Source organism: Xenopus tropicalis, chromosome 4 (assembly GCF_000004195.4).
Source record: "Xenopus tropicalis strain Nigerian chromosome 4, UCB_Xtro_10.0, whole genome shotgun sequence".
NCBI lineage: Eukaryota > Metazoa > Chordata > Amphibia > Anura > Pipidae > Xenopus > Xenopus tropicalis.
The window spans coordinates 76,801,601-76,824,837 of record NC_030680.2 but is presented as its reverse complement, the minus strand read 5'-3'; the positions used below and the strand labels follow the sequence as shown (position 1 = coordinate 76,824,837).

Below are 23,237 nucleotides of genomic sequence, written 5' to 3'. Positions count from 1 at the left end.
GGCCATACGTGGTGGTAAAATCCATTCATGACACTACTCACGTGGTCTCCCCTCTTGATAACCAGGACCAGTATAAGACGGTCCATGTAAATATGATGAAACCGTATGTAGAAAGAAAAGGCACCGTGGTGCCATTTGTAGTCTGCTGGAAGAGGGACGCCATGAGGAGGCTCTCCCTGACCTCTTACAAGAGGCACTGGGGGTTCAGACTTTGGAGGATGTTGCTATTAGTGAGCAGCTAACCAATGAGCAGAGTAAGCAGTTGTTTCAGCTGCTCCAAGGGTTTCAGTATCAGTTTTCTGAGCAGCCAGGCTGCATCAATTGGGTTGTCCATCAAGTAAATACAGAGGGACATGCCCCGGTTCGCACCCCAGCATACAGGATAGCAGAATCCGTACAGGCTGCCATGAAAAAGGAAGTAGAGGAAATGTTGGCATTAGGGGTGATTGTTCCCTCTCAGAGCCCTTGGGCATCACCAGTAGTATTAGTCCCCAAGAAGGATGGCAGCACAAGGTTTTGTGTAGACTATAGGAAACTGAACCAAGTGACAGTTACAGATGCCTACCCAATGCCCCGGGTGGATGAACTTCTTGACCACCTGGGGAATACTGGCAGATTCCTTTGGCACCAGGAGACCAAGAGAAGTCGGCTTTTATCACTCCCTATGGCTTGTTTCACGTTACCATCATGCCATTTGGAATGAAAAACGCACCAGCGACATTCCAGAGGGTAGTAAATCAGCTGTTGGAGGGGTACCAAGAGTTTGCTCAGGCATATCTGGATGATATAGCCATATTTACCAACACCTGGGAGGAACATGTTCAGCACCTACAGAGGGTGCTGGAAAGGATCAGGCAGGCTGGGCTTACCCTTAAACCAGGGAAGTGCCACTTTGGGATGGCTGAGGTCCAAAATTTGGGTCATCGGGTGGGAAGCGGGCGAGTGATGCCAGAACCGGCCAAGGTTGAAGTCATAGTAAACTGGCCTACACCCACAACACAAAAACAGGTGTTAGCCTTTTTGGGGACAGCAGGGTATTACCGACGCTTTATCCCTAACTACAGTGCTATTGCTAAACCCCTGACAGATCTGACAAGTAAAAGACGCCCACGAGTGGTAACCTGCACTCAAATCTGCCTTAGTGAATGCCCCTGTTCTGGCTGCACCTGACTTTAGCCGGGGATTCATTGTCCATACTGACGCCTCCACCAATGGGATTGGTGCTGTATTGTCCCAAGTGGATGAGAAGGGAGGTGAGCACCCCATTATATACCTGAGCCGGAAGCTGCTTCCCCGGGAAGTTGCATATGCTACAATTGAAAAAGAGTGTCTGGCCATTGTGTGGGCCTTAAAGAAACTGCAGCCCTATCTGTTTGGAAGTGATTTCACTGTGGTAACTGACCATAACCCTCTGAGCTGGTTGCAACGCGTTTCTGGAGACAATGGGAAATTGCTGAGGTGGAGCCTAGCTTTGCAGCAGTTCAACTTTACTATACAGCACCGCAAGGGGAGCCACCATGGGAATGCGGATGAACTCTCAAGAAGGGACGGTGAGGACTGTACAGGACAAGGGTGTCCTACGGTCTTCCCCCCGTCTGGGGGGAGACCGGACGGCCGCCCTCTGGGGGGGGGGGAGAGATGTGAAAAGACTCCTAATAGCTCCGGAAGCTGCTGGCTCAGGAGGGAGGGGCCGGGAGGTCCCAGGGACAGGAAGCAGTTGGCTCTGAGAGGTCAGAGGGAAGAGGAAGTTGCTGCTGAGGGAGAAGCTGCTGGAAAGGCTGCAGTGGGGACTGGTGGCTGCAAAGCAGAGTGGGATAAGCTGCGGCGTCCCCTCATTTCCCCAGCACTGTCCTGTGAGTTACACTCCAGCACCTGAGTTATACTCCCAGTTATCCCCACACCCACAGAAGTGCAACTGGGAGACTCACTGTGAGGTAAACTGTTACTGGGCTGCCTGGGAGCTGCAAGTGACTAGTTTAAGGGACTTTATGTGCAGAGACCATACAGCACTTACAGCAGGGGGAGCTACTCTCATTACTGGGCTGTGACTCAAACCGGACTGGGGGCCCAGATCTACTAAATAACTGTCACACACATGTGAGCCTGCTGCCTGGGGCCGGCACTGCCAGAGGGACTAGGCCACAAATACTCCCTACAGTTGTGCTCCTGTTGGGCAGTTATACCTTGTTTGAACCTAAGGGATTGCTTGTTAATAAAGCTGTGTTGTACCGTTACCTGTCCCTGTGCTGCTTATGTGCCCATAGACTGGTCCCGTGCTCAGGGACGTCATTTGCCATTTATTAAGAATACATGGACTGGCTTCAGGCAGGGTTATAATCTATTATCATTCAGAAATGTTTTCTTTTTTTTCATGCTGGCACACACCAAAGTCTTACCTGCCCCCCTCCTTTGCACATGTTTGTTGTTAAGGGGTGTGGCCTCATGACATGCCAAATCAGCTTTCACTCTGGTCTGTGTCACTGACGCAGACCAGGGAGATGCAAAATTTTAAAAAGCTATAAATTGTCAAAATGTTTGTCTAGACTTTATATTTTAAATATCATAGAAAACATTTTTCATGATTGCTCCCCTTCAATGATTTTCAGCAGTTCAATATTTTCCCCCAATTTAAACAAATCTTTTCTGACAACCTGAACAATTTTTATTAAACGAACGCATTTATCAAACCTGATGTGGCAATTTGTTAGGATACTACGGGTATGGCACCAGTTATCCAGAATGCTGTGGACCTGGGGTTTTTTGGATAAGGGGCCTTTCTGTAATTTGGATCTCCATGCCTACAATAAGGATTATTATAAATAAAGTACAAGGTACTGTTTCAATATTGCAAAAAAAGGGGGAAAAAAGGAAATCATTTTTAAAAATGTGAATTATATGATTACAGTCTGTGAGAGACAGCCTTCCTGTAATTCAGAGCTTTCTGAATATATGTGATATGTACACATTTTATCTTCAAAATAGGGATAAAATAAGCAATGCCAAAGCAGACAAAAATCAATACATACAAAGTACAAACAAAATGTGACTTATCAAATATAATGGTATGGCTATTAGCATTCCTGAACTTTGTCTTTACACGCTTACTGCTACTCTAGCTAAAGTCTGGTGATTTATTATGTCACTTTGCATTCCTATCACCAGTTAAAATAAAGTACATAATTTTATTCCTGCAACATTACAACAAAATAATTATTTTAAAGGGCAGTGGCACACACATTCACACATACATAAATATTGTTGTTAAGAATAAAGGAAATTTGAATATCTAATATATTGAAAAAGCACCCCTATTTACAAAATACCACTAAAAAAATAAAGCAAAGTTTAATATAATAATTATCAGGATGTATACAGCATAATAACTATGTAAGAGATACACTGGAGCTCACACGGCAAATCTGCATCTAGGCAGTAATCCGCGACAGCAAATCAAATGTTTGCCTTACTTGTTTTACTTGCAACTTGCTAAACATGCTAATCACTGATACCATGGGTTGCAGCCCAGGAGAGCTGGTTGTCTCCCAGCCACACATGTTTTGCTTTCATGGTTCCTCTGTGGGATTGTAAGCTGTCATGCAGATGCTACCATGCCTTTCTTTTATGTAGTCTGTGATGACTGTATACACTTCACTTATATATTCTTATACTATATATAGAGTTCCTACAATGTGTGAACTTGAAAGGTTGTGTTGTCCCTAAGGAAAGTCATTACTTATAGATAATATATACATATAATAATTTATATCAAGAAATAGCACTGCACTATACAGGTCAGGACAAAAGAAATGTACTTGTGAAAAATGAGTGGTCCCTGATGAAGGTCATAGATTTGTGACTGAAATGTTGGGCACTAATTTTTCACAAATAAAATTATTTCTGTTTTTGACCTGTAGAGCGCAGTGCAATTTTTTATATGTAGCTTATCTTTATGTGAACCTTAACAATTGCACTGCACTCTACATTTACTCTCTCTCTCTCTCTCTCTCTCTCTCTCTCTCTCTCTCTCTCTCTCTCTCTCTCTCTCTCTCTCTCTCTCTCTCTCTCTCTCTCTCTCTCTCTCTCTCTCTCTCTCTCTCTCTCTCTCTCTCTCTCTCTCTCTCTCTCTCTCTATATATATATATATATATATATATATATATATATATATATATATATTATATATCATGTGTCTAGCTATTTCTACATTCCCACCCCATGAGTCTTACTGTTAACTTCCAGACATAGTCTTCCTCTTCATGTGTCTAATTGCCTCTGTCTTACTGGCTCCTTTCCCAGGTGTCTTACTGTTGACCTCCAGACATTATCTGCCTTTCCATGTGTCTAACTGTCTCTGTTTTTCAACTAGACTTTCTCTCCAAAAACAGGAAACATGAACAGGAACCAAACAAACAATAAAACAGGAAGTCTTGAAACAGGGCTTAAACTGGGATATACACTGTATACAGTATAGTAGTCGCTAATAGCAGGTTATTTCCCACAAAATATAAATTTGTTAAACAGGTTATGGTGCCGCCAATTAACATGGTATCTAAAGTTATACTTTATTTTACATCTACCATATTATATTACTAAAATGATATGTCTGCTGTACAGCTGCATATGTACAAACGTACAGTTGTAAATGACTATTCTAAAAAATGTAAAAACCTGGAGTGAAACATCAGGAACTTGGCTGTCTGGCTTATGGGATTTGTCTAACCCTGGCAAATTTGCAGAATTGGCAACTTGACAATTTGTAACTTGAATTCCCACTTACTAACTTAGTACCACAAGCCATAGCATAATAATGTAGAACGCAATGGGGGGAGTTTGTGTTTGTGAAATTCCTGTTTAAGAAAATATGCAGTAGACAGAGCCTAAATGCAACAAAAAAAGCAGAAAACGGACCATTATTTGAAAATAAAGCATATCACTGATACCCCTTGCTGGTGCCACTGTCAGCAGAAAAATGCACCAGCTCAAGGTACCTGCACACAAGTGATCCACTTACTCCTGTCTTCTTTCTTTGAGATCCCAGGGCCTGCGCAGGGCAAAGCCAATGGGAGCACTGGCCCAGGGTATCAGGTAAGTGACTACAATCACACATTTTGCCCCCCCCTCCCAGTGATGATACCTTACCTTTGTGGATTTGTGGTCTTGTACCAGTAATTTTTACCCAGCCAATACTTTTATACAAAACAGGGGATTTGATCTGATTTAAAAAAAGGGGCTGCAACTCTGGATGATGTTTCTTTTGAAAGTTAATGCCTGACATGCGTTTCATATGAACCTATAAAAAATACTGTGACTGAAGAATACCTAGTGGTGGAAGACATCTGCCTGTCATTGCTATGTGTGCATCTTATAAGATTTTTTATAATGTTTCTTATAGATTAATATGGAAAGCAGTGAGAGGTGGAGAGGAGCTTTCCCTGCCAGTTTCTTTCACATGATGACAGCAGTGCTGTCTGAAATCCAGGATAAAACTAAACTAGCGCAGTAACCTATGACAATCAATTATTATTACTTTTCCTGCAGCTGGCAGAAAAAAATATTCACTGACTGGTTGCTATGGGTAACTGCCCACATGCAGGTTTGCCCTGTGCTCAAGGAGTCAAAAAGCCACTGCACAAAAATGGAAAGCAGGGCAAGCATTTGGCTGAATCTGAAAATTCTTCCTATGAACCCGACTACAGGCTCATTAGGACCTCAAGAGCAGATATTCTACATCACAGAGACCAAAGGACCAAGTAAACCTGTAGCTAGTATAAATTTAGAAGCAATAAGGGTTTTTAATACATACTTTCTCCCAAACAATACTTTTGTCAAATAGTTCAAATCAAATATACTTACCTTTTGACCAGTAGGCCCACGATCTCCCATCATGCCTGGAGGTCCTGGATCTCCCTGTGGTACAATGACAAAAATGTATCAAACAAATATTAATAAATGCTAAATACTACTGTTCTAACAGTGCTGTCCTAATATGAACCCAAGAGGTAATCTATTGGTGGTCTAGTGAAGCAGGAGACTTTTGCTAGTCATGGGGGCTGATTTACTTACCCACGAACGGGTCGAAATGAGTCCGATTGCGTTTTTTTCGTAATGATCGGTATTTTGCGATTTTTTCGTATGTTTTGCGATTTTTTCGGATTCTTTACGAATTTTTCGTTACCAATACGATTTTTGCGTAAAAACGCGAGTTTTTCGTAGCCATTACGAAAGTTGCGTAAAATCTGGCGATTTTTCGTAGCGTTAAAACTTGCGCAAAAAGTTGCGCTTTTTTCGTAGCGTTAAAACTTACGCGAAACTTTGCACCTTTTAAGTTTTAACGCTACGAAAAATGTGCAACTTTTCGCGTAAGTTTTAATGCTACGAAAAATGCGCAACTTTTTACGCAACTTTCGTAATGGATACGAAAAACTCGCGTTTTTACGCAAAAATCGTATTGGTAACGAAAAATTCGTAAAGAATCCGAAAAAATCGCAAAACATACGAAAAAGTCGCAAAATGTTCGTTTTCAAGTTGGAACTTTTCCAATTCGGGTCGGATTCGTGGGTTAGTAAATCAGCCCCATGGTCTTCACTAACGCACTTTTGTGGCCCCAAAACTTTTGAGTGGAGATACCAGAAAAAATTACTCGCTTTAGAGAGCATCAACAATAACCACCCTCATTTTGGTCAAGTTTGGCTAATTTGGGTTGAAGTTCAGACAAAGGTAAATTTCCTCCATGCATTCTTTTTCATATATGAGAGTTGTTCATTGGAAGCTATGCTGATTATTTTCGTTTTCAAGGAGCCCTGTTTTTTCCAGTTGCTGGCTATAATTAACCTTGCTGATATTAATATGTGTTGGCTTAGTCTGTGAGCTTTATTGGTGTACTTTCCAAGGTTTTGTCCTAGTAATGATATTAGGATATCTTTCATGAATCTGGTGCAAATATATTTTTTAAAATCATTGAAATATGTAATAAATAAATAATACAAATTATTATATTACATCCTTTACACTTGCCACCTTGGCAAATGCTCATGCTGGAATTAGCTAGAGAAGGTGGAATTGGTTAGTGATTAACAGCATAATTTGCTGGAAAATATATTTTCAAATACATTAACAACAATAAATAATTATAAAAAATATTTGCTAATCAGCTTTAATCTGGCCTTAGAGAGCAGCATGCATCAATAAAGGAGAAGCTCACATTTCAAAGGTTTTTTCAGTAATAATTTTAATAAAGTACACCAATAATGACAATATTGCTGGAGTACTGTTTGGATGATGAGCCCTGAAGGAGTCTACTTGTCTCATCTCAAATCGTATTGCTGTAATGGGATCATCTGAAAATAAAAACATCAATGTATTCAACAAGCAGAAAAGCATTACCTTCTCTCCTGATGATGCTTGCTCAGGTGACAATCCTGGATCTCCTTTTGGACCCTGTGAAATAAATTTCAAGTACAGGTCAAAATATATACATACTGTCAGTTATCTGAGCTTAGGAATCAAATTCCCATGAACGTCCTTTAAGGCTTAGATCAGGGATCCCCAACCTTTTTTACTTGTGAGCCACACTCAGATGAAAGAAGTGTTGGTGAGCCACACAAAGCATGAAAATGTTCTGTGATTGGCCACATGTGGACTGCTGGCCTACAGGAAGCTCTGCTTGGAGTGAAACTCTGTCCCCATGCTTCCAAAACTTGCCTCCAAGCCAGAAATGTAAAAATAAGCACCAACTTTGAGGCCACCGGGAACAACATCAAAGAGGGTTGTGAGCAACATGTTGTTTCCAAGCCACTGGTTGGGGATCACTGGCCTAGATCATTACTGCTATAGAGATTCTGAAACTTCAGTATATAGAAAATACAGTTTCTACCCATATTTATTTTTAGGGTTTAGTCCTCCTTTAACCAGATTTGTCCACTTACAAGCTGTGACAAATTTTGATGATCCAGTTGTTTGGCCCCTGAGCTAATGACTGGATCATAATGGGAACTATTGAGACCTGTCAGGAGAGGACCACACTGAAATGTTAATGCCCAACTCGATTTGAAACCAACCAGATAGTAAAATAGTTAATACACACATAAACTAAACTAACCATAGATCTTTAAATTTCTGCAGCCTTGGATATTATGCTTGTCCAAGAAGTCATCCAAGCACCTCTTAAATGCATTAATAAAATCTGCCATTACAACATCACCAAGTAGGGTATTTCACATTCTTTTTACCAGATATTGTCTGAGCAGGAACTATTGATGGCCCCATACACGGTCCAATAAAATGTAGAGTTTGTCTGGCCTGACAATGGCCACCGTAAAGATGACACATTTCTACTTGAAGTTTACATTATATTTACTTAATGGGCACCTATCACCCTAAAACTGCTTCCACCACCAGAGGTACAGGCTAATAGAGCACTCATTATAAGCATGTGTGCTAAATAACATGTCTGTCAGCACCAGCAGCTCCCTCCTGGTACGGAAAGCCTAGCACCAGCAGGGAGTGTTTTGGCTTTTCTTTAAACTACTGTTTCCCCCAACCGGAGTGCAGGCTCTATTAGCCTGCACCTCTGGTGGGGAAAGCAATTTTAGCATGATAGGTGCCTTTTAAGTAGAGACCATTCACCTTTAGGTAATTTAGAGAGTTTGCAGTGGGGGCCATAGTAACACAGATTCCATAACAGGACACATGGAGAAGCATTATCAAGGGTCACACTAGGACACTTACTGAAAAATTCTACAAACTTAAGGTAGTCATACACCAGCTGATAAAAGCTGCTGACAGCTTATCTGGTTATGTATGGGGACCTTAGACAGGCCTACCTGACCGATATTTGGCCAAAAATCGTTAAAATATTGATCCACCAGGTGTAAAAATCCCATTGAAGCAAGACGCACTGATGCGGTCCCCATCCCAATGTCCTATTATATTTTTAAGGTGAGGGCCAAGCAATCAGATCAATCTGATATCACCCACTTCAAGATGGACAGATATCGGGTAAAGATCTGCTTGTCAAGGGACCTCACCAAATGAGAAGGTCTTTTAATCTATGGGCACCTTTAAATTGCCCCTCAGAGGCACCAGTTTATGTTTACATTGAATAGATTCAGATATTAATATATATGCAAAGTTTTGTAAACATGTAACATTTAAAATGTATATTTATGACCTTTAGAAATCTTTTGGTAGCAAAATTATATATATTAGATATATACTAAGAAAATCTGTTGGGATGATTAGATTAAAAGGAATGGTTTTCATTTACAAATCTAGTGATTATTTGCCTGCATTAACAATTAGCTGCTGTAAGTGGCAGTGTTGGGAAAAGTTCAGAACACTTCACTTGTTTGTAGAAATGAAAAAAAAAAGTCCTTGTTTGTAGAGCAGACAATTTCTTTATTGTGGTTATCACATGCTTGTCTTCACTGAAGTCACTGAAACACAGCCAACTATAGTATATTCCTTTGAAGTTGAGTAATTGGGTTGTCTTGAGGATTGGAAGGCAATGTGCACCATGTGCTTACAATCATTCTCTATGCATGTGTTCAACAGCAATAACAAAAACTGTTACCCTAAAAGATTCCTAATACAAAAGAATTTTAGTGCACATAGATAAAAACTACTGCCATGTAATTTGACTATGCCCCATTCACGCAACATTTGATCTTGTTTCAATACATTATTATCTGTTTTTCTTTATCTAGTATACATAAAATGACCTTGTATTTCCTAAATAACACAGTATAAATATTTAGCTTTACTTGGAATGACAGTTCCAAAGACTTGTGTGCCATTTCTTTATAAGAAGCAAAACTCTGCTCAATAAGTTGTTTCTACTTGCTTATCCCTGGAGTGTAACTTCATAATGTAGATATGATGCATTATAAAAGATCTAAAATGTATGTACATGGGTTTTACTAATATAATAAAGGTTGAACACTAAGGACCCATAATTCATGTTTCTTTTGTGCTCAAGGAGCAAAGAGGACCTCATGCCAAGCTAACATTATATTTAAACCCCCCAAAGAAAGTACAGTTTGGTTTTGTATTCACTTCAGTGTAATTTTGTATGTATTATGCTTATCTGGAATGTGTTGGATGCAGCTTTCCCAGTAATATGCAGTGCAGATTTGTTTGGACCATTTATGAATGAACCCCCCCCCCCATCCACTCTAGAAGCGACAAAATTGACTAGTCTGGAACTTATTCCAATGCACAAAGGAACAGAAATATCAGTTTATTATTTTATTCCAGTAACACTAAAAGCAACAATCTCCTTAAATGTTCTCATTGTACAGATACAGAAATACAGAATAAGGATAAAACAGAAATTTTGATATCCCAAGTTTGGTAGGGGAAAATACATTTCATCTCTGAGAAATGTGTTATTCTATTTGCCAGAAAGCTTTGGTAATAATGTAAAGCTTTTAGCCTATGTAACACAGATACTTCATTGTCAGTATTTTAGGTTTAGTTTAATGTGACATTAGAATTTTTTATAACAATGTTTCAGTTTCACCATAAAATGCCTCCACTTTACTTCTTTACGCCTTCTCGTTTCTCACTTTAAAGTAACCATGAAGATTACAGATATTTTTACTCATGTTCTTTTTAAGCTTGCTCTCAAATGCACTGCCTCACTTCTCACTCTCAGCTCTTCCTCTTTTCCACAGGTGATGGGTCATTAATCCCAAAACCTACACTGACTTTTTTTGCCTAATGGACACAATGGACTGGGCCGCTGGGATACCGGGAAAAAACCTGGTGGGCCCCGGTGGCCCAGACCCAATCCCTGTTACCGCTCCCCCGGCTGCTGGTGTCTTCCCCTGATGCGTATCACTTACATGCATTCAGGTCGGGCAGGTGGCAGGGGCCCCTGTGGGGGGACATGGCCAGCGGGGCACCCAGTCTGACCCTGCCTGTAACTCTTTAAATTTGTTCTGTCTCATAAATTAATATGTGATATATATATTAGGGATGCACCGAACCCACTTTTTGTTTTCGGCCAAACCCACCCAGAAGGATTCTGAAGAATTCTAAACCGAATCCGAAATAGCATATGCTGATTAGGGTCGGAAGGGGTTAAAAATCACGCGCGGCGGATACATTTTTCACTGCCCATTTAACCCTTTACGAATTCTAATTAGCATAGGCTAATTTATGCTAATTAGGATTCCGTTTGCCCGGGACCGCAGATTCGGCCGAAACCGAATCCTTAAAAAAAAAAGCCGGGATTCGGTGCATCCCTAATATATACATATAGTAAAAGCAAAAAGTACATAACAAAATGTAATCTTGTATGATTTATTGTATGTGTTTTGTATGATCCTGACCAAATGTTTTAGCTGACACAAACAGAACAAAAGGAAAATGTCCATACTGTGTATAGCACATAATATGATATCTGTCCATTCAAACAGATACAGTACAGGGCAGGCCAGTGTATGGTTGCCTTAAAGAAACAGTTCTATGTAAAAATGAAACTGGGTAAAACAGATAAGACTGTGTAAAATAAAATTTGAAATGTCAACCCCAAAAATATTTGTTTGCCTAATAAAAGAAAACATAATTCCAAACAACTTTCCAATGTGAATTTATTAAAAATTGTTGCTTTAAGAGTGATTTAAAAGTTACTTGTTAATGTAATTGCTATTCAAAGCAACATTTGCTGAACTCCTGGTTTCTTACTTTTTAAACAATGTTGCAAAAGTGAGTTTCCTCCAGCGAGACAGTTCTGTCATTCTGCTGCCTTGTGTTACATTGTTTCAACAGTCAGAGCCACCAGGGCAGGGAATAGAAAAGGACAGACAGACACTACTTCTAATTGCAATTATATATACAAAAAATTAAAAAAAACAAAAACATTGCAAAGTTGCTAAGAATTATGTTTCCTTTTATTAGGAAAAATAATATTTTGGGTTGACTTGTCCTTTAAGGTTATTGTAGCTCCACATTTGCTCCCAGTATTTACTAATCTTTCATTAGGTCAATATTTATCACCAAAGACTCTTTCTGCCTATATAGCTGTACAGGTATAGGACCTGTTATTCAGAATACTTGGGACCTGGGGCTTTCCAGATAATGGATCTTTCCATAATTTAACTTAATTTAACTTTAATTTAACCTAAACTAGGTAAAGCTACCAGTTTGACCAATTACAATACTCAACCTGGATATAAAAATATTAGCAAAGGTTTTAGTACTCCATTTGAACACCTTTATTAGCTCTATTATACCTAGTGACCAATCAGGCTTGGTCCCAGGGAAACATACCTTTGACATCAGTAAAAAATTATTTAATATAGTTTGGTCTGCTACCTGGTCTAACGCCCCCTCGATGCTTTTTTCTTTGGACCTTGAGAAGGCGTTCAACTCAGTGGACTGGGAATATTTATCTTATGTTCTTCGTTACATGGAATTTCCTCGTTCTTTTATAAATGACATTCAGGCACTTTACAACATACCAAGTGCCCAAATAAAGACTCTTACAACCATTTTATATTTACAAAGGCACCCGCCAAGGATGCTCTCTGTCTCCGACATTAGCCGCTTTAATCTTCACCACTCAAGATATTACTGGCATTAATTATTATTAACAATAATAATTACCGTATATACTCGAGTATAAGCCGAAAAATTTGCTAAAAAATTAACCCTTTACTTATACTCGAGTCAGGAGGAATACGCGTTGTTTTTTTTTTTTTTTAAAAGCCTAACATGCACAAGCCCCTCCGGCGATTGCAGCCCCCTCCAGCTTCACCAGCACTGCCAGGCAACCTAACAGTGTGCTCTTCTTCGAGCCTGGGTGGAAGTGACGTCAGGCGCCCCTTCTTGCCCACTTCTCTTTTGGGACCAGCTGGCCAGCGATTCCCACAAACCCACCAGCCCCACTAATAGTGCCTTCTTTTGTGCCAAAGGGAGAGAGTGATGCCCCTTCAGTATCAAGGTACAGTTACAAGTATTTTTGGGAAACTGCAGCCAACAAAGAACTCTGTCTGCCACCATCATCTTATCCATTACCTGCACATAAAAAGTAAAGTAAACATAAAGGGACATATGGCTAGCACGAAAATTATAATTGTGATAATAATTGTGTGTGTGACAATTAGACAGCTGTATTATTATTACTAGATAGGTTTAAAGTTATGGTGACATTTACTGAGTCTCAATTAATGTCATTTTATTGGTATTTATATTAATTTATATATTTATTAGGTATATATTTATTTATTTATTGGTATTTATTTTGATTATTGAAACTTATCGGTAGCTGCTGCATTTCCCCCCCTAGGCTTATACTCAAGTAAATAAGTCTTTCCAGTTTTTACTCGAGTATATACGGTAAATTAAAAAATGTTTATTGTTTGCAGATGGCGCCATTTTTTCTCTTACTAAACCCAATCTTTATAACCTTTTAGAAAAATTTGGCAAAATATCAGGGTTGAAGTTCAATTCCTCAAAATCCAAAGCTCTTAATATTAATCTCCCACTTACTTAAATGATTATAAATTAACTTTGATTTCACTTGGGCACATCCCCATTTAGAATACTTAGGCATAAAATTTCCTGCACAATATTCCCAGGCAGCAGATCTAAACTATGTACCATTGTTGGTCAAAACTAAATCACTTCTATATAACTGGAAAGATTCTCAATAATCCCTATTAGGATGGATCCAAGCAATTGAAATGCCAGTTTTGACTTTATTATTATACTTGCTTCAAACATTTCCCTTAGACCCTTCCAGGTAGTACAGGTAAATAGATTACAAGAGGTCTACAACCTCCCCCAGATGAATATTATCGTTATCTACAAATTAAACACTATATCCAATCACTGCTCCCTCACTATTCCAAATCTATTAAATATCCTGAATCTAAAAGGCTTATCTTGGTTTTTTATGATAGATGGACTAGTTCCACCCCACAAAAAGAATTAAAGTATGTCAAAGCTTGGGAAAGACAGTTAGGACAAGCTCTCGAGAAAGACTGGGATATAATTTTTTCTAGAACTGCCCATTGTTCAATTTGTACGGGGCTCAGTTAGGTCGCGGGCAGGGAGGCAGAAGGTCCAAACCTGCCCGAGATGCAAAATTGTTCTTTTTAAAAAAAAAAAAAAATTATATTTATATGTATGTATATATATATATATATATATATATATATATATATATATATATATATATATATACATAGAAAAGTGGACCGCTTCACACAGGACTTATGAAAATAAAAAATGTTTATTGCAGCAACATAACAAAGTCTGACGTTTCGGCTGGATAACCAGCCTTTCTCAAAGTCAGACTTTGTTATGTTGCTGCAATAAACATTTTTTATTTTCATAAGTCCTGTGTGAAGCGGTCCACTTTTCTATGAATATCTATGCATTATCCTTTGGACTGTACCCAGGCAAGAGCTTTTTTCTTTTTCGTGAGTGCCTATCTGTTATTGTGTTATATATATATATATATACAGTGGATATAAAAAGTCTACACACCCCTGGTAAAATTTCAGGTTCCTGTGCTGTACAAAAATGAGACAAAGATAAATCCTTTCAGAACTTTTTCTACCTTTAATGTGACCTATAAACTGTACCACTCAATTGAAAAACAAACTGAAATCTTTTGGGTGGAGGGAAGAAAACCAAAAGTGTGTGTGCACACCCTCTTCTAACTGGGGATATAGCTGTGTTCAGAATTAAGCAATCACATTCAAAGTCCTGTTATATAGGAGTCAGCATACACCTGCCATTATCTAAAGTGCCTCTGATTAACCCCAAATAAAGTTCAGCTGCTCTAGTTGGTCTTTCCTGAATTTTTTTTAGTCGCATCCCACAGCAAAAGCCATGGTCCACAGAGAGCTTCCAAAGCATCAGAGGGATCTCATTGTTAAAAGATATCAGTCAGGAGAAGGGTACAAAAAAATTTCCAAGGCATTAGATATACCATGGAACACAGTGAAGACAGTCATCATCAAGTGGCACAACAGTGACTTTACCAAGAACTGGATGTCCCTCCAAAATTGATGAAAAGACAAGAAGAAAACTGGTCAGGGAGGCTACCAAGAGGCCTACAGCATCATTAAAGGAGCTGCAGGAATATCTGGCAAGTACTGGCTGGGTGGTACATGTGACAACAATCTCCCGTATTCTTCATATGTCTGGGCTGTGGGGTAGAGTGGCAAGACGAAAGCCCTTTCTTACGAAAAAAACCATCCAAGCCAGGCTACATTTTGCAAAAACACATCTGAAGTCTCCCAAAAACATGTGGGAAAAGGTGTTATGGTCTGATGAAACCAAGGTTCAACTTTTTGGCCATAATTCCAAAAAATATGTTTGCCGCAAAAACAATACTGCACATCACCAAAAGAACACCATACCCACAGTGAAGCATGGTAGTGGCAGCATCATGCTTTGGGGCTGTTTTTCTTCAGCTGGAACTGGGGCCTTAGTTAAGATAGAGGGAATTATGAACAGTTCCAAATACAAGTCAATATTGGCACAAAACCTTCAGGCTTTTGCTAGAAAGCTGAACATGAGGAGGAACTTCATCTTTCAGCATGACTACAACCCAAAGCATACATCCAAATCAACAAAGGAATGGCTTCACCGGAAAAAGATTAAAGTTTTGGAATGGCCCAGCCAGAGCCCAGACCTGAATCCGATTGAAAATCTGTGGGGTGATCTGAAGAGGGCTGTGCACAGGAGATGCCCTCGCAATCTGACAGATTTGGAGTGTTCCTGCAAAGAAGAGTGGGCAAATCTTGCAAAGTCAAAATGTGCCATGCTCATAGACTCATACCCAAAAAGACTGTAATACAATCAAAAGGTGCTTCAACAAAGTATTAGTTTAAGGGTGTGCACACTTATGCAACCACATTATTTTTAGTTTTTTGGTTTTCTTCCCTCCACCTAAAAGATTTCAGTTTGTTTTTCAATTGAGTGGTACAGTTTATAGGTCACATTAAAGGTGGAAAAAGTTCTGAAATGTTTTATCTTTGTCTCATTTTTGTACAGCACAGGAACCTGACATTTTACCAGGGGTGTGTAGACTTTTTATATCCACTGTGTGTATATATATATATATATATATATATATATATATATATAATATTACAGGTATGGGATCCCTTATCCGGAAACCCGTTATCCAGAAAGCTCCGAATTACGGAATGCCCGCCCGTCTCCCATAGACTCCATTTTAATCAAATAATTTAGAATTTTAAAACTGATTTCCCTTTTCTCTGTAGTAATAAAACAGTACCTTGTAATTGATCCCAACTAAGATACAAATAATCCTTATTGGATGCAAAACAATCCTATTGGATTTAATTGCAGTTTTATTGATTCTTTGTTAGACTTAAGGTATGGAGATCCAAATTACGGAAAGACCCCTTGGAATACCCTTGGTCCTGAGCATTCTGGATAACGGGTCCTATACCTGTAACAGATGAATTAAACATTCACTACATTTTGGCTGCTTTTTTATTATAATGACTATTACGATATTTAAAAAAAAAAAACAGCAATGATCCGCAATCTTTTAACCTATACTGTCCCTTTGCATCTTTGGAATTTTATTGGCCCACACAAAGTTCAAGAGTTAGGTTAAGAGTATTACATAGAATCTAAATAAAGAATGGAAAAGATGTGGCAGCTCATTATAATAATGACAAGAAGCAGTAAATAAAAATATGTTACATGAGTTCTTGGAGTAGCACTATAGAAATGTAAAAGATTAGCTATATACAGCAACCAAAGTTCTTTGACAAATGTATCAAAATAGCAAGCATACACTAAACTCCTTACCTGAAAAGCAAGTTTAATCATTGTTCCCAAGGAACAACTAATACATTTAGAAAAGCATACAATAGATTGGTATAGACACAAACACTTTAGTTTAAGGTAGGAATCCCCAACCGTTTTACCCACGAGCAACATTTCAATGAAAAAAAAGCTGGGGAGCAACACAAGCGCAAAAACTTTCCTAGTAGGTGACCAGTACATATAGTCTTATAAGTTAGAAATTCAATAATGGGCACCAACTCTGAGGCCACTGAGAGCAACATCAAAGTGGTTGGAGAGCAACATGTTGCTCATGAGCCACTGGTTGTAGATCACTGGTTTAAAGCATGCCCCAAAGATATGAAGTTTATGGCACTGATTTTCTTCGAAGCTTGAAAGGTTCCTTCACAATAATAACTAACAATTTCCTAACCAGGCAAAATTGGAATAAATATAACATATCCTTTCAATTAATGTTGAAATGCACTATTATCTCTAGTAGTTCAGTAACGCATTTTATTATGACGTAATTTCAATTTTTTTCTCAAAATTTAAAGGGATTCTGTCATGATGAAAAATGAATAGCACCGTTTATGCCTATATATAGCACAACACAAAAAGGTGCCTATTTGGATATGTAAAGTTTATTTCATTTCACTGTAAATGTTTTTTGTGCATGAAGTGCAAAGCCACTAGCACCAAAGATTCTGAAAACTACCTATTAGCCCCATGTTTTACATTTTAGCTTGATGTTATCTATATATCTACATCATCTTGCTAATATTGTCCTTCATTAATAACTTATTTTAGTTATTGATATAGATTACTTACCTTGGAGCCTGGTGGACCAGGTAAACCTGGATTCCCATGTGGTCCAACCATTCCCTTAAAAAACAAAAAAAAATTGATTTATTTTTAATTCTATGTTTAAAATTGAAAATTTACCAGTAAAATTGTTATATGATTTGAATGAAGTTGTTTGTATCACATTCTTAAATGCTAAATATGACATTCACTACAGATGGTAGCTTAATATTTGTAGAAGTAAATTTCAGTTCAATCTGTAGGCACAATATTTTTTTTTTGTACTTATCCCAATTTGTCGTTATGGATATCTAGTGTATCATCTAACCAAGCTGATAGGTAAGACATATTTTGTATGTAGTTACATATATTTTTAGTGTTGTAAACACGCTTCAGCTTAAGAGACACCTACCTAAGGAACTATTAACTAACAGCTACCAGCTGTGTAGCCACGGGGCAGCCATTCAAGCTGGAAAAAAGGAGAAAAGATACAAGTTACATAGCAGATAACAGATAAAATACCATTGTATTCTACAGTGCTTATCTGTTATCTACTATATAAATTGTGCCAATTCTTTTTTTTCCCCAGTTTGTATTGCTGCCCCCATGACTACACAGCAGACCATTTATATGAACTATAGTACTGTTTCTGAACAAAACACACCAGTGTTAGAGCAGTGGCACACGGGGAGACTAGTCGGCCCGCAACAAATCTTCGTTACCGCGGGCGACTTATCTACGCTACGATTTCCCGAAGTTGCCTCACAAGGAAACTTCGGGCGACTTCAGGAAATCGCAGTGACAGATATGCCATCCCACCGGCGATTTTCATTCTTGACAATGAGATGGCATTGCGGGGAGATTAGTCGCCCATGGTAACAAAGACTAATCTCCCTGTCTGCCATTGCCCTCCCAACATTTGAAAAACAAAAGGAGGGACAAAAAGATTTGGCACGCGCAGCGTGTAATTTTTTGGCCATGCCCACTTTTGTGACAACGCCCCAATTAACACACCCCATTTTTTTCTAAAAATACTCCTTTTATATAGTTGAAATGGCAGGATCAGATGCAAATGTGCTATATCCTCATACTGTACTACCTAAGGAAAACAAAATAGCAACTCCTACATATAAAATACAAATATAGAGAAAAGGCAGTCAGCTATGTATGTATGTATGTATAACTTTATTTATAAAGCGCCACAAGGGTACGCAGTGCTGTACAATCTTACAATATACAGAATTACACACAGGGAGGACAAATGTTATAATAAATATAAGTGAGTTATAACTATCTACCAGTTTTGATCCCCCACACAGGGGAGACAGTACCCCCATACACAGTGCCCCCCAGGCCCCCATAGACAGTACCCCCCATAGAAAGTACCCCCCCATAGAAAGTGCCCCCACTTGACCCCATAGACAGTGCCTCCAATTTCCCCCATAGACAGTACCCCTCATACACAGAGCCCCCCATACACAGTACCCTTCATACACAGAGCCCCCCATACACAGTGCCCTTCATACACAGAGCCCCCCATATACAGTACCCCCCATACACAGTACCCTTTATACACAGTACCCTTTATACACAGTGCCCCCCATACACGGAGCCCCCATACACAGTGCCCCCCAAACACAGTGCCCCCCAAACACAGAGCCCCCCAAACACAGAGCCCCCCAAACACAGAGCCCCCCAAACACAGAGCCCCCCATACACAGAGCCCCCCCATACAGAGCCCCCCTATACACAGAGCCCCGCATACACAGTGCCCCCCAATTCTAATTAAATTTGATTATTGTTCTAGTTATAAAATGTCACTTTAATGCTGTTATCAGTCGTATAAAAACTTTCGAGTATACGTTCGGAAAACACACATTTTTTGAGCATTTGAGTATTATTTAAATGGATGTTTGTTTTCCATTATTTTTCCCAATCAGGAATTGCTCCAGCAGCCATTTTAGGAGCATTGGCGTTCATTATTGGAAAACAAAAAATGTGTCTAAATTTCACTTGAAACTGGGTGAAATAGAAAACTCTGATGGGATTAAATTCCCCTTGAAAGTGTGTAAAATAGCAAACAATAATGGGATTAACTTGCCCTTGAAAATATGTGAAATATAGACCAATAATGGGATTCATTTCCCCTTGAAAGTGTGTAAAGTAGAAAACAATTATGGGATTAACTTCCCCCATGAAACTGTGTGAAGTAGAAAACAGTGATAGGATTAACTTCCCTTTGAAACTAGGTGAAATAGAAAACAATTGAGTGATTAACTTCCCCTTGAAAATGTGTCAAGGACAGGCTGTCATTTTATTCCTCTACTATTCTAAGCCTCCACTGGACTCAATGGTACTCAACAGATCAAACCTGCTGATTTTTTTTTTGCCAACTAAACAATAATAAATCACAAATTATGGGAGTTATTTTCAAAAAACTCTAATTTTTAGAGAAACAATATCAGAAAAATTGAGTACTGGCAAAAACCCATTTGTAAATCTCGAAAATATCTAGAAGTAAAAGAAAAATCGACCTTTTTCTCAAAATTGCTTAGTAAATGTGCCCCTTACTGTGTAATATTGTAGTTCTGTCTCTAGTAATACACTGCATTATGTAGATTATTTTCTCCATTTGACCATTATGAGATGGGGATATGGTGTGGGGAATAGAATAAGAACCCTGGAAAGGGTTGGAAAGGAAATAAACTGTTAACAATGTTTCAAGGTTGTTCTAGGCCTGGAATTGGTTCACTATTCCAATCAGCCTAGTTATGACTTGCTAGACAAAATGGGGTAGGATACTGATTTAGACATACAAGGGATCTACAGTGCTTCCCCACATTTTACATCACTGCCTTCACCATCTTTCCAAATGTATGTGTAACACCTAACATATATGAACAGAAGTACTTGTACGTATAAATATTTTTATTAATCGCAAAGAAAACATACCAAGAAAGGCATGAACCCAAGTTTTTTTTCTATTCACATGCAAATTTGAATCTAAGTAAAATATAAATTCATCTAAATATGCATTAATCAATGAAAGGTCGTAAGTCATTTACTCACCCTTGGACCTCTCTTCCCTGGGGGACCAGGTAAACCTGGAGGACCTGGTTGACCCTAGAGAATGAGAAATGTTGTTTAGATGAAGAGAATCTGAAGTGGCATGAGATGGAACCTGCAATCCATGCTGTACAGTTTTCCATTTTTATAGCAGCTACACAGATTGGGACAATTTTGTCAGTAACAGGTGGTGCAGGGAGGCAGAGTGGCAGGTGGAAGGGGCCTGTGGTTAGGTTTTGTTCTCTTTTAAACACTTCTGAATAGTTTGCACACATTGACAACACCACCAACTCAGATTTTATTTACTTGAAAAAAAGCATATATTTTCCTTAAAAAGGGATTATGTAGTACAGGTATTAATATAATCAGCTTTTAAAATATAAGATATTTTGAGGATACTTTATTTAAACTTCATAAAAACAAATATTTAGAGGGGAACTCTGGCTTCAAGCCAAAAAAAAAAGAGCCCCAAACAACACAGAAAATATATAATCTGTTCCTACTGTATAATAACCTGTTTCTATATGCTGAAATCCAGCTGCAAAACAGTTCTTTTTATGGATCATTTGAAATCCTGGTGGGGGATGACTAAAACATTGATGTTACAAATTTTATCATCTTCTCCACAGCTTACAGACAGCACACAGGAAATACGTAACCCACAAAGCATTGCACTGTGAGGTTCCATCCCTAACTGACATCACGTGTGCAGGGATTTTTGAGATTTGGTGGATGCATGCTGAGGACAGTCGACTATTGTTACATTTTTTTTCAAAGTAAAAATAGTCAGCCAGATGAACAGAAGAACAGGGGGCCATGCTTAGGTAACTGTTCCAAACCACATTGTTACATTAAAGTAAATCTGCCCCATAGTCTTTTAAGTGAGCTTGTAAAAAAGAGCGGATTGGCTAGCACTGGCTATTTCTCCGCCTGCTTTTCTACACAGGAAGAGACAAAGCCCCATTTGCCACTAGCCTTAAATCACTGTATTGTACACAGCAGTCTGTTAGGGTGATGGCACACAAGGAGATTTGTTGCCCGCAGTTAAAGCTGCACTACCACAGGTGACAAATCTCCCAAGAATGCTTTCCCACTGGCAATGATGTATATTGCTGGTGGGAAAACATACCATTGGCTTCGGATTTCTGAAGTTACCTGAAGTTGTCTTGAGAGGAAAACCTCCCTTTGAGACCCAAACCCACCCAACCTGCAGATCAAACGCAAGATCAAAATAACATCATAGTATCTTAAGAATGAATTAAACAATGGCCCTAATATGCATACAGCTACAGCTTAGTATTAGCCCGATTTAATTAATGTTATAAAGTAAAAAAGTTGGCAACTTACTGGCAGTCCAGCATCCCCTTTCTCTCCTTTTTCATGATCTGTTGCAAACTCCTCATAGTCATAATCATAATTTTCCATGTCAATTTCATAACTGTTGTCAGGATTATAATTATCAAATTCTGGTAAACTGGTATCATCCCACAAATCTAATTGGTTGTCTGTAGAGTACTGAGTGGTAGTCCTATATAGTGTCCGGTTTAAAGGGTGCATTTCCACAAAATTTTCTGCTTTGTGCTTAATCTTTCCTTTGTCAGTCTTGTCTTGTTCATCAGTTCTTTTGCTGGGTAATAATACTTGGTGTGTAGTAATTGCTGTCCTCTCTTCTTCAGCTTGGCTTTGATGGCTTGTTGATTTATTTATGCCCTTTCGTTGGTCAGTATTATTCCCAGTGAACTGATCAGTGACTTTATCTACGTTTGTTTTACCTACAACTGAAGAACCATTTCCATGCAGAAGAATATTTTGAGAGACAGGAGGCGCTGAGGTTACATTTGTTGGCATATTTAATTTGTTGATGCTTTTTAAACTAATCTTTGACTGCATTTCATTTTTGGTTTTTGTATTAAGCTGAAAATTAGTAAAGGCTGAAATGAGTCCTGGAGTTTGAATAGTTGGCTGAGATCGGTAGGTATCTGAGTGCAGACATAGTTTTTTCAAATATTTACAGTAGTTTGTAGAAGCTGCTACAGAAGGAATTATCTCAAGCTGACATATCACCCCTTCAAAGTGAACAGAATGAAGATTCATTCTTCCTAAGGTAAACAAACTACCAGAAGCAAACGTCTGGCTTTCAAACACAGCATCTTTGCTGAAGTACTTCTTTCCACAGTCAGCAAATAAGGAAACTGACTTTTCTTCAATCGCAATAGCAAAGTTTTGCCACTGTCCATCATGAACACTGTGATCAAAGAACACAGACTGCTTCCCTCCTGTGTAAACAACTATCTTTTTGGGAAGGAGCTGCACTCCGAAATTAAGCCTACTTTTGTTTCTAATACTGAAGAGGAAGGCATTATTAACGCTATCTGAACGAAGACTAACTAATATTGTAAATGAGTTTTTCAATAAAGAAACAAAATGCCTGTCTATTGGAAATTCAATAAGTGTATTTTTGGTGAAAATAACAGATCCTGTTAAGTTCAAGTCTTGATGTTCTGAAGCTGATGATAGTGGTATTGTTGGAGAAGAAGTTGAATCTTTGCTTCCAGGGCCTAATCTGTGCAGAATGTCTATACCTA

General features: G+C 38.7%; 1 protein-coding gene across 3 annotated transcripts in view; it reads right to left on the bottom strand.

Annotated features, from left to right (window-relative positions):
• Positions 1–23,237, bottom strand: part of col24a1 (collagen, type XXIV, alpha 1) — a 168,455-nt gene that overhangs the window by 110,796 nt on the left and 34,422 nt on the right. For all 3 annotated transcript variants that reach the window (XR_001924334.2, XM_012961425.3, NM_001374790.1), the window contains 5 exon segments: positions 22,000–23,234; positions 20,656–20,709; positions 17,614–17,667; positions 7,384–7,437; positions 5,854–5,907 (listed from right to left, as the gene is read on the bottom strand). Coding sequence is in view for 2 of the 3 variants with exons in the window: in XM_012961425.3 (XP_012816879.2) it covers positions 5,854–5,907; positions 7,384–7,437; positions 17,614–17,667; positions 20,656–20,709; positions 22,000–23,234 (1,451 nt within the window). In the remaining variant the exon portion in view is untranslated.